This window comes from Colossoma macropomum, unplaced genomic scaffold, assembly GCF_904425465.1.
Source record: "Colossoma macropomum unplaced genomic scaffold, Colossoma_macropomum, whole genome shotgun sequence".
NCBI lineage: Eukaryota > Metazoa > Chordata > Actinopteri > Characiformes > Serrasalmidae > Colossoma > Colossoma macropomum.
The window spans coordinates 25849408-25862498 of record NW_023494791.1 but is presented as its reverse complement, the minus strand read 5'-3'; the positions used below and the strand labels follow the sequence as shown (position 1 = coordinate 25862498).

At 40.7% G+C, this 13091-nt stretch overlaps 1 protein-coding gene across 1 annotated transcript; it reads right to left on the bottom strand.

Annotated features, from left to right (window-relative positions):
* Window positions 1-216: 216 nt before the first annotated feature.
* On the bottom strand, window positions 217-9875 carry dmac2l (distal membrane arm assembly complex 2 like). Its single transcript, XM_036574606.1, has 5 exons — window positions 9793-9875; window positions 9275-9378; window positions 7555-7763; window positions 1090-1261; window positions 217-833 (listed from the first exon to the last, which is right to left on the bottom strand). Exons 2-5 carry the CDS (start codon window positions 9367-9369, stop codon window positions 719-721), a joined length of 591 nt encoding a protein of 196 aa, XP_036430499.1. The 5' UTR covers window positions 9370-9378; window positions 9793-9875; the 3' UTR covers window positions 217-718.
* Window positions 9876-13091: the final 3216 nt, after the last annotated feature.

Genomic DNA, 13091 nt, shown 5'->3' with positions numbered 1-13091 from the left:
CGAATATCTTATACACTGTAACTTATAATACTGTAATCTACTGTAACATACAATGTATTATATGATCATACATTTTATATTTATGATAATATTTCAAGTTTTCTGGGAACACCAAGAAGTTACTAAATGATAATATATTGTAAATATATCATATTATTTACAATTTGTTGATAGGTTAAATGTCTCAAGAGTTGAACACTTTTAAAATACAAGGCATTCTGGATGTTAATTTTATTAACTTTATTCTTGATGGTATGCACCTTTCTAAGATCTAGAATCATTTACAGTCCTGTTCATCAACCTAAAATTTCTTAACCTTTTACAATTTCGTACAAATTGAAAAGTATAATGTCGTGGAGTACAAGCATCATACTAGAACCCTTTTACACATTCATCTGTGACAAACTTGGTTTTATATCACTGAAAACAGTTATTCCAAACTTTTCCTTTAGTTCTTCAAGAAATATGCCACGATTCAAACAATGATATACAGATACAAGCACTAGTACACAGTAAATATATTCTCTCTCCTTTAATACATCAGGTTCCTGAAGGACCCACAGAATGCTCCATCACAGCACTACACACACCTTTAGCTATTATACTCTCACTGGTGCTGCTTCTGTAACAGCCACTGGATCCTGGCCTATGAGTTTAATTGGCTGGTCTTGGCTTTGAGGGACTGTGTAATTGGCTAAATTAGGCTGGCTGTCATTGGCTAAGCCAAGTCCAGTTCTATTGTGAGCTTGGGTAGTGCTGTCTGCAGTCTGTCTGTCGTTTTCTCTTTGTCTTTTATTCCTGGCAGGTCACTGAGGAACAGATACTCCAGATTCCTGGAAGTTAGAGAACAGGAGAGCTGAACAATATGGAAGAAGTCACAGTGCAGTATTTTAGGTTTCTGATAAGATAATTATTGATTAGATCATTATTGCAAGATTTGAAAAGTTAAAAAAGGAAAATTTACAAATTTTTAACTATACTCAAAATGGAGTTATTGATCACTCTAGCACTGTCAGGAGCAGAGGAGTGACAATGAGTCTGAAGATTTATTCATGAAGGTAGATCAGCAGCTGTGTGCTCCTCTCTTACCTCAGGTGATGGAAAGCGATGATGCCTTTGTCCGTTACGTTGCCACAGGAGATGACCGACATCGTCCTCAAGCTGGCCTGCAGGTTCTCCGTCTGACTCAAGCGCTCCAGACAAGCGTCCTCTATATATATACACTTATTCAGCTTTATCTCCTCTACATGCTCCAGACCATCTACACACACATCCACAAACAGGACAGGAAGAGATTTACCATCTATTTACCTTCCACTTACTCCTATTCAGAAACAAGCCACAGGCACATCAGACAGAGACAGTGACCGGCGTCAATATCATCATCATCATCATCGTTAACCGCTTAGTCCAGATAGGGTCGCGGTAGCAGTTGGGAGAGCAGAGAATCCCAGGTGGCCCTGTCCCCCGCAACTTCCTCCAGCTCATTCCCGGGGACCCCAAGCCGCTCCCAGGCCAACTTGGAGATATAATCCCTCCAGCGGGTCCTAGGACGACCCCGGGGTCTTATTCCGGTAGGCCGTGCCTGGTACACCCCCACCGGGAGGCGTCCCGGGGGCACCCGGATCAGATGCCCGAACCACCTCAGCTGGCTCCTCTCAATGCGGAGGAGTAGCGGCTCTACTCCGAGCTCCTCCCGGATGGCCGAGCTCCTCACCCTATCAAATAGAGTGTAGCCCGCCACCCTGCGAAGAAAGCTCATTTCTGCCGCTTGTATTCGTGACCTCATTCTTTCGGTCATTACCCACAGCTCATGACCATAGGTGAGGGTCGGGATGTAGACCGATCGGTAAACAGAGAGCTTCGCCTTACGGCTCAGCTCCCTCTTCACCACTACAGTCCTGTACAGCGACCGCATTACTGCTGCCGCTTGTCCCAGCCTGCGGTCGATCTCACGATCCTTCTTCCCATCACTCGTGAACAAGACCCCGAGATACTTAAACTCCTCCACCTGGGGCAAGTCCTTTCCCCCTACCTGGAGCGGGCATACCATCCTTTTCCGGGCTAAGACCATGGACTCAGACTTGGAGGTGCTGATCCGCATACCAACCGCTTCACACTCAGCTGCAAACCGCTCCAGTGCGCGCTGGAGGCATCCATGTGATCCAGCCAAAAGAACAACATCATCTGCAAATAGCAGAGACGCCACCCTCCGGCCTCCACACATAATGCCCTCCTGACCCCGGCTACGCCTTGACACCCTGTCCATGAATATCACAAACAGGAGTGGAGACAGGGCACAACCCTGGCGGAGTCCAACGCTAACAATGAAAGAGTCCGACTTAATGCCAAGTATACGAACACAGCTCTCACTCCGGGCGTACAGAGATTGAATGGCCCGGAGTAGTAACCCCGGCACCCCATACTCCCGGAGGACCTCCCACAAGATATCTCGGGGAACACGGTCGTAAGCCTTCTCCAAATCCACAAAACACATGTAGACTGGGTTGGCAAACTCCCATGCCCCCTCAACAATCCATGAGAGGGTGAAAAGCTGGTCCAATGTTCCACGGCCAGGACGGAATCCGCATTGTTCCTCCTCAATCTGAGGTTCAACTATCGGTCGAAGTCTCCTTTCCAGCACCTTGGCATAGACTTTCCCAGGGAGGCTGAGCAGTGTGATACCCTGATAGTTGGCACACACCCTCCGGTCCCCTTTCTTGAAAATAGGGACCACCACCCCGGTCTGCCAGTCCAAGGGTACTGTTCCCGAGGTCCATGCACTATTGCAGAGGCGTGTCAGCCATGACAGCCCCACAATATCCAGAGCCTTAAGCATCTCCGGACGAATCTCATCCACCCCCGGTGCCTTGCCACTGAAGAGCTTGCCAACTACCTCAGTGACTTCCACCAGGGAAATGGAGCTTGACACGCCAGAGGCCTCTGGCAGTGACTCCCGTGAGGGAGGCATGTCACCCGGATTAAGGAGTTCCTCAAAGTGCTCTTTCCACTGACCGACAATATCCTCATTTGAAGTCAGAGTTTCTCCACCCCTGCTGAATACAGCCTGGGCACAGCCACCCCGACCACTCCTGAGTCGCCGGACAGTTGTCCAGAACCTCCTCGAGGCCTACCGAAAGTCTTTTTCCATGGCCTCACCAAACTCCTCCCACGCCCTGGATTTTGCTTCTGCCACCGTTGCAGCTGCCACCTTTTTTGCATGTCGGTGCCTATCTGCTGAATCGGGAGTCCTTCGGGCCATCCAGTCCCTAAAGGCCTCTTTCTTCAGCTTGACGGCCTCCCTCACCACCGGTGTCCACCAGGGGGTTCTTGGGTTACCGCCATGACAGGCACCAACAAGCTTATGGCCACAGCTGCGCCTGGCAGCTTCCACAATGGAGGTTTTGAACAGGGTCCATTCAGACTCTATCTCCCCTACCTCCTCCGGGACATGAGAAAAGCTCTCCCGGAGGTGGGAATTAAAATCATTCCGAACAGGGGCCTCCGACAGTCGTTCCCAGCACACCCTCACTATTCGCTTGGGCCTACCGGGTCTAACCCTCAGTCTTCCCTGCCATCTGATCCAACTCACCACCAGATGGTGATCAGTTGACAGCTCAGCACCTCTCTTCACCCAAGTGTCCAGAACATATGGTCCCAAGTCAGATGAAACGACAACAAAGTCGATCATTGACCTTTGACCCAAGGAGCTCTGGTACCATGTACACTTATGAACATCCTTGTGTTCGAACTTGGTGTTCGTTATGGACAATCCATGCCTGGCACAGAAGTCCAATAACAATTCACCATTCGGGTTTAGATCGGGCAGGCCATTCTTCCCAATCACGCCTCTCCAGGTCTCCCAGTCATTGCCAACATGAGCATTGAAGTCTCCCAGTAAGACTTACTTCTTACAGTAAGTCTTACTGGGAGTCTTACCGGCATCAATATATTTACTGTAAATATAAACACTGTGGAATTTCTCTGATAGGTCTAGAATGTCTAGTTTAGTCAGAGCACATGTTCAAACGCCTGTCAGCAGCTATTGCTATATAATATAAAACCACTTTGGTTGTAGATAAGTGTATAAAATGATTGTTATATGTTAGTAATATGTTACTAATGTTAGATGTGTCTAGAATAATGAACGGAGAGAAGATTCTAAAATGACTGAGAAAACTGTATAACATCTAGAATTACACTAAAAAGTTTGTAGTCACTTATTTTATTTTTTGTTAATTTATTTTTTATATTATGTAATTTAATTTAGTAATAATTTATACAACGTAAATAATATAAGCTAGACAGATAGAAGTATTGTAAGATGTTTTAGGCAATACCTGTTTTTGGGTACACCAAAAATGTATTAAATGATAAACAATATGCTTTAGTTATCTATTCATAGTAATTTCTTGATTAGTTATCTGCCTGAAATTTGATCACCACATTTCAAGTATGAGGCATTCTGGATGTTAATTTTATTATAAAGTCATTCTCCTCTCCTCAAGTTTTACCGCTTTCTCAGTTAAAGACTCATCTACATCTATGTTCATGATTCTGCACACATTTAATCATTTCATACATTTATCTGCAACATTTTTTCTATTTTATTGAAAATGGCGATTCCAGATTTTTCAATGCTAGTGTAACATGCATTATTCATCACATTTCAAAGATGCAGATCAAACCTCATTGACAACAAAATGAGGTACACTGATAATTACAGGATATTATTTATTATTTTATCCACTTCTTGTTCAAAGAATTCTTGAATTTATTATTTAAACATCAAAAAATGTATTTAACATATGTATTGAATAGTTGGTTATATTTAAATTAACAATGTATAAACTGTTGACATTTTAACATATTAAGATATATTGACTTTATAACATAATTTGATTCCGAAAGTAGCAAAAACATAATTTATTATGTAACCAATTATGTAACAGTTAAATAATTATTTAACATTCAACACTGCAAATGCCATAGACCACCCTTCACTTAATTTCCAGTCAAAACAACCATTAAATTCTTCATTATTTAGCATCAGGAAAACACATAGAAAACATTTATTTATCAAAACTAAAACTAAAACTAAAACAATTTCAACTTCTAAATATAATCAATAATTTGTGTGTCCATTATTCACTTTTATTACAGCTTCCATTCTTTTTGAAAGACTTTTCCAGGTCTATTTTTCCAGACCTCAAAAGAAGTTGATTTTCTGCTTAACATGGTAAGTAAGATGTTGAGGTCTGGACTCTGGGGTGGTCAGTCCATTGCTCTGAGAATACCAGCAGCTTCTTTGTTTGATCTGCAAATGTTCTCTTTTTTGTCTGTTTCCTTTTCTCAGTAAGGGCTTATTGACAGCTACACATCCTTTCAGACTCACAGCGCCGAGTTGTCTTCTCACAGTGGAAGGATGAACAGAAACACCTGTGGATTTTTCAGATCTAAAGTAAGAGTGGAGCTTGATTTTCTCCTCTCTCTCAAAGATGAAAGCTTTAAGTACTGTTTATCTGATGGGGACTGTTTTAGTGTTTTACCAGATCATGCACGGTAGTTAGGAATCCCACTTTCTCTGTATCTTTGAATTATTTTTTCCCTTATTCTTCTTCTTACATCTAATCTCCTCGGAAATATCTCTTGAAAAATGAAAACATTGTACTTAATAGCTCTATTGACTGGTAATTAAATAGACGATGGGTGGTCTCTGACTTTTGCACAGTACTGTAGCTCAAATGTTCAGCAAAACCACAACAATAACTCTACAGGTAAAAATCTTTCATATATCTTTAAACAAGGTGGATCTATAGGTATAGGCAGATTACTATTATCTCATGCACTTTATATTGTGATCCCTGTATGGTGGTGTTGGTGTGTATGGTGTCCTGAAGTGGCTCGTGGACTGGAGGTGGTGAGCGCTGATGCAGGGGTCGTCTTGTATATTTGAGGAGGTGTAGGGTTGTGCTGTGTATGTATGAGGAGGTGCAGGGCTGATGAGGTACAGGGTTGCTTTAAGGCCACAGACGAGCACTGACCAGCAGTGTGTAAATCATCCCTTCACTGAGTGTCACTCTACACACCTCAACAGCAACACACACACACAATATCGTCCCCCTGCAGACACCCAGCTAAATGACACTCGAACCTCTCACACACCCTCACCTCTGACATATACAGTGGAAACTTTCTCTCTGTGATGTACACAAAGCCTTTCTCTCTGCTCTGAATTAATCCTCTCCTTTAAACACCACCAACACAATACTATCCCTCTACAGGCTCATCTTTAAACATGTCGTCATTCTTTCCCACGTATCCATCCCTCACAGGTAAAACTTTCACACACATGCGCACACACTCTCTCTCTTCTTTCTCACCTCTCACCCTGACACCCTGACTCTGTCTGTGGGGAAACTTTTTCAGTGCGTCACACTCAGCACTGCCTGCTGACATGATCACCTGCACAGCCAGGTGACAATGAAGGATAACACAGGCTCTCAGAAGAGGCGTTAGACTCTGTTTAACTCAAACGAGTCATGATACACATTGCAATTCCTTTATACTACCCATCAAAAGTTCAGGGACACCTTATCTTCTTGTAAACTGGAATTTTCTCACTGTTCATTTTTAGATTAAACGGGAATTCTGCCAATTTTCAGTTCATTTATTGAGATCTAAACAAAGTCATTCAGAGTGGTTTGATGTGAAATGGTCCACTGTAGAGAAACTTACTGACTCAGGTTTCTTTACAGTGGTGGTAACAGGAACCAGGGGTTGTGATGTCTGCAACACGAACTTAACCACTTTATTTACTATCCAGACTGACCAGTGAACCTGCATGTGTCTTCTGAGTTTTTATATGTAATGTTGATGATCATGAAATAGTGGTAAAATTGAAAAAAATATGTTTTCTTTGGGGATTATTTTGCCTTACAACACCTCGCGTGTATCCCTTCACCATTAATAAACTTCAAAAACATGTTTTGGGCCAAACCCTGATCCCAAAACTATCATAAAACAATGTGGACATGAGGCAGACGTCTGGTACCTAACGGGAGTCAGGTGGAACTTCATATCACCATCTATGTGAACAATTCTAACTGTACGTTTCTCTAGAACAGAGCATTTCACATCTGAAAACAATCTGAAGGGCTGTGTTTAAATTGTAACCACTTAATAATGCAAAATTTTTTAAATATCTGTGACATTTATCGTTAAGCAAGACAAAAGTAAGACCTTTTTTACAATAAAACTAATACTTCAACACTTCATGTTCATCCAGTGTAGATTTGGCAAATTTATTTTTTTCTAGTGAAAATTCCCCCATGTGTTGATGAGTGCTGACATCAAAACAAGAGGATAAAAGTACTACTGTGACAAATATTTGCCTATCATATTGTAGTCCTCTAAAAGAAACCTAGTTAGTCTTTAAAATATGTTAAAGAAAAAAATGCTTGTTTGTATTAAACCTTTTTGAAAAGCTATTTTCCCAAAAAGGAACATACTGCATGCATATGTGTTACTACAGTGTGTGTGGACTTCACTCACTCAAGTAATCAAAGCCCCGGTACATGATGCAGGACTCTGTGGCGTCGATGGCTTGTATCTGGTAGCGACCAAGCGGCCCTGTCGGGAGACCATTATAGTCGTGCTGCCAGCGGTCGAAACCACAGAAACGAACTTTGGCCCCACACCTCAGGAGCCATTCAGCAGCTGCACGGTCCGGACCAACTGCCTTAATCCGTTCATAATCAACTCTGTGACACAGACAACAGATTTATAAACTTAAAACGATGTTGAAATGCACAAGGTAAGAAAATATTTAAACATTTTAAATGCTGTTAATTGCACAGACAAACTGATGTAGGACTGCGTGACCTGCTTTTTGAAGAACCTATTTTGGCACTTATAAAGAGACTGCAAGCTCACAGGTATGTGATGCACAGTCTTACCTAGACATCTTTTGAAAAGAGAGTATGAAGCACTGATATAATACACAGAATACTTAAACTGGCATTCCAGCCTAAAGCTACATTATTTGGCATGATATGTTACATTCGGTAGCGCAGCACTGCATCCCTCAGCCTTGCCAGTTAGACAGAATTCACGATTTTGTATCTTTTTTGTGTTTTCGTCCATCAGTGCTCTCTCACTACAATTGTACTCAGCATGCATTGCGTAAATACTACCCCTCCCCTCAACTCCCTGGCTGGGGCAATGAAGAAATTCTAACTGGTAGCATAGCCACTGATGTAGAGGCTAATAAATACAGATAATCACATTTCTAGCCGTCTCGCACGCATCTACAAAAGACAGCTAATTAGTTAGTTAATAAATAAATAAATAAATAAATAAATAAATAGGCAGGCCCATCCTCAAGTGCACTAAAGCCTTGTAGTTCCTCCCACCTTCATGATACATAATCAGACATGGGTTTTTCTGGTCTTTAAAACAGAAAATCTCAGTTATGGTACAACTACAACTACAGACTGTAGTCCATCTCTTTCTCTGCATACTTTGTTAGCCCTCTTTTACATCTCCAATGGTCAGGACCCGCACAGCACCACTAAAGATATAAATTAGGTGGTGGATCATTCTCAGCACTGCAGTGACACTGACAGGGTGATGGTGTGTTAGTGTGTGTTAAACTGGTACGAGTAGATCAGACACAGCAGTGCTGCTGGAGTTTTTAAACACTGTGTCCACTCACTGTCCACTCTATTAGACACTCCTACCTTGTTGTGGATGTGAAGTCAGAGATGATAGTTAATCTATTACTGCACAGTTTTGTTGGTCTTCCTCTAGTCCTTCATCAGTGGTCACAGGACGCTGCTGGCTTGGTGTTTTTGGTTGACTATTAACATTATTATCCAGCAGTGACACTGAGGTGTTTAAAATCTCCAGCAGCACTGCTGTGACTGATCCACTCATACCAGCACAACACATGCTAACACGCTACCACCACATCAGTGTCACTGCAGTACTGAGAATGTTCCACAACCCAAATGATACCTGCTCAGTGGTGGTCCTGAGGGGGTCTGAACATTGAAGAACAGGGTAAAAGGGGTGAACAAAGTATGCAAAGAAACAGTTGGACTACTGTCAGTCTGTAACTGTAGAACTATAAAGTTCATCTATATGGTAAGTAGAGCTGATATAATGGACAATGAGAGTAGAAACTAGGATGTGTACTTAATGAAGTGGCCGATCGGTGTGTTTGTGTGTGGTTTCTACTACAAATGTGAGTCCTTGTTATGAGCTACAGTACTTGTTGAACACTGCGTTGAGCCAGCCCCAAAATCCTCTGCTGCCCCCTGCCGACGGAGAGAAAACAGACCGCGCTGTCCGACTGAGGAGTCTCATGGCTCAGCTCTGAAAAACAGCACACTGTAAAGTCAGTCTGGATGATAAGACACTCCTCATTCACTCTACTTCACTGTTTGTTCTGCATCACCTTAAAATACCACACTGGACAGTGTGCGGCTTTTATGCAGTTGTATTTTAAGTCTAAGCGTCACGTTATGATGAAATGATTATCAGTGCTGATTATCACAGAGAAAAGCTCAGCTTTTTGTCTTTAATAACTGAAAACAGCAGCGAGTTTATTTCTCTGCGCTTCACATGAGCCCACAACCTCAGAAAAAAACATCAGACCTAATCCTTCAGCTACCGACGACAGGTTGTCATCCTGCTGAACTCGTTACAGCGCGGAATCTATCGGTTAGTTTAGTGTAACTGGTGAGTATAAACCACATAAACAAATTCTGTGTTATTCTGAAGGTTCACCTTTCAGTCTTGTCTGCCAGTGTTATTTACATCCTCCCTCCGCCATGCGCCAGACTTTCAGCTTACGTCAGCTCCTCCTCGTCTCCTATTGGTCGATGAACGTTAAACCACAGAGAGTTTAGCCAACCAGAGCTCATACTAGCATCTACTTCCTAGTAGAAAAGAGAAAGCCACGACGCAGACCGGATACATCGCGCCCCCTTTCGGTCGCATTTTGAATGAGTGGGTTGTGCAGGCAATTTTTCCAGTAGTCAAGGAAATAACTGTATGTATTTGTCATTAATCAAAGTATTATGTCACAGCAACTTCATGTAGGAGGATAACATACATGGTGGCAAGATGAGGTTTAAGGTCGTTTTACCATGGCAGTGGTAAATGGTGTCCTACAACGCTGAACTGAAGTGTTTTATTTTTATATGAAAGAACATTTTGCTTGTTTTCCGAATTGTGAAAATGCATTCAAATTATCTGTATGACATTATTTTAAATATATAAAAATAGATTTGTTTTGATAATAAATCTTATCCCAATAATTTTTGTCAGTAGTATCACAGAAACATAAAATGTCCAAAAAACCCAGGAGATCTTTTTGTGTGCATATCTCAAATGAATAAGAATAACAAAGTCTCATTGGTTAGTCAAATCTCTTTTCATATTTCCAATAAATTTGGTTGAAATACTGAAAGTTTCATGTGTAGTAAAACGATTGTGTCAGTGATGTTACCCACAAAACATTATCTATTTAAATTATTTTAAAACTGAAAAAAATAACACAAATGCAGCATTTGTAATTTTCTACATGCAGTGTGACACTGAAACACACCAGTGGACTGTTTTAGAAAAAGTCAGATTTCAGTCATATTACGGTCAGTCGTGTTACAACTTTATTGACGCTGTTCAATTAACCATACCACGTTTTACACTTGAGTTCAACACTAATATTCACATTCACACCCTGTTTGCCTCCACAGTGACAGAATGGCGCTGGTAATACAGGCTTGGTTTCACAAGATTATAGCAATGAATGTAGAAATTGCTGAGATTACCAAAATCTTTCGCTAGCCTAATATCTTCATTTGCTCGTTTCAGTTCTTCATGAGGCAAAACTCTGATCCTGAACGCTCAGCAGTTTCAGGGATTTAATTTAGAGATCGCCTACAGCGAATCGCCAGCATTGACTGAACATGAGCGACGTCTCTGGTGTAGACTGAGCAGTCGAGCTTAATCTCAATTCAATTCCATGTAAAGATAAAAAAGTTTGAACATTCTAGTTATTACTTTTTAATGGGAAAGACCTTTAGTGACACCACAGACATGTATAAAGCATTCCTATAAGAATTTTACAGTAAAATAGAACAATAGTGATAGTTTATCACAGGACACAGCAAAAGTATAGATCATTATAAAATATTATAGATTTTTGTAGAAGTATTATTCAGCATCTTAGAAATATTTTAGCACGTATAGTATTACTGTAGGTTTTTTCATGACTCAAAAATGAGTCTATGTGAATTACTGTATATGTTTTGCCAGTGTGGAGGAGAGGTTCTAAAAAAGGGCAAATATAAAGTAATCAGCACGTCTCTGGCAGTAGTTCTTTATTCATTTTCTGTGAGTGAGGATACAGGCCCAACTATTTATATCACTGGGATTTGCATTTGTGTCTGACTTTTTCTCCCCATTCAGTCTTCTAGGCTTTTGACTTCATGGCCCCAACAGATGACGACAATGAACATAATATACAACTAGGCCTACTACTGTGGATTTATACAGACAAATTTTTTTCACTGATGTGTCAGTATTTGTACAGTATTTAAAAAGGTGTTTATTGGACACTACAATATCTAAAGTTCTTGCATACTTTCATTAATTTATGTTGCGCAAAACAAATAAATAAAAAGCAATACTGGCCAGTATTATACAACCCCATTTCCAAAAAAGTTGGGATGCTGTGCAAAATATAAATAAAACCAAATGCAATGATGTGCAAATCATTTAAACCATATAATTAATTGAAAACAGTACAAAGACAACATATCAAATGTAGAAACTGAAAAATTGTATTGTTTTTGGAAAAATATATGCCCATTTTGAAATTGATGCCAACAACACATTCCAAAAATGTTGAGACGGGGGCAACAAAAAGCTGGTAAAGTTGTGAAATGCTAAAAAACCTGGTGGTTAATTGGCTACAGGTCAGTAACATGATTGGGTATAAAAAAAAGCATCCCAGAGAGACTTTCAGAAGTAAAGATGAGGAGGGGTTCACCACTCTGTGAAAGACTGTGAGGGCAAATATTGCAACAGTTCAAGAATGACATTTCTCAACATAAAATTGCAAATAACTTTTGCTTTTCATCATTTATGGTACATAATAACATTAAAAGATTCAGAGAATCTTGAGAAATCTCTGTATGCAAGGGACAGGGCCAAAAAACATTATTTGCTGGCCATGATCTTTGGGCCCTCAGGCATCACTACATTAAAAACAGACATGATTCTGTAGTGGAAACACTTCTGAAAAACACTGTCTGTGAAAACAGTTTGGCACTGCATCCACAAATGCAAGTTAAAACTCTAAAACACAAAGAAGGAACCGTATAAAAACCTTCTCTGGGCCCAAGCTCATTTAAAATGGACTGAGATGAAGTGGAAAAGTGTCCTCTGGTCCAACAAATCAATATTTTAAATTTTTTTTGGAAATCATGGACACTGTGTCCTCTGGGCTGAAGACCAATCAGCTTGTTATCAGTGCACAGTTCAAAAGCACATGGCATGGGTGACGTGCATATCTGTGAAGGCATCATTAATGCTGAACAATATATATATATATATATATTTTGGCAATATATACTGCCATCCAGACGAAATCTTTTTCAGGGAAGGCCTTGTTTAGTTCAGCAAGACAATGCCAAACCACATTCTGCATGTATTCCTGCCTGCAGTCTAGAACTGTCACCATTGAAAACATTTGGAGGGTCATGAAATGAAAAATATGGCAAATGAGCCCCTGAACTGTTGAGCAGCTGAAATCCTATATCAAATAAGAATAGGAAAACATTTCACTTTCAAAACTACAGCAACTGGTCTCCTCAGTTCCCAAACACTTACAGAGTGTTGTTAAAAGAAGAGTTGATGAAACACAGTGGTGAACATGCCCCCATCCCAACTTTTTGGAATGTGTTGTTGGCATCAAATTCAAAATGTGCATATATTTTTCCAAAAACACTTTTATGATATGTTGTCTTTATAGTATTTTCCTATAAAAATGTGGTTTATATGATTTGCATATCATTGCA

Bases quoted from the DNA above. Each gene is read 5' to 3' on its own strand.
- dmac2l (XM_036574606.1), bottom strand. From the start codon at position 9,369: ATGAGACTCCTCAGTCGGACAGCGCGGTCTGTTTTCTCTCCGTCGGCA. The intron at 7,764-9,274 runs GTACTGTAGCTC...TCTGTGTCACAG, and splicing joins CTCAACGCAGTGTTCAACAA to AGTTGATTATGAACGGATTA. The intron at 1,262-7,554 runs GTGAGTGAAGTC...ATGTGTGTGTAG, and splicing joins CCGGGGCTTTGATTACTTGA to ATGGTCTGGAGCATGTAGAG.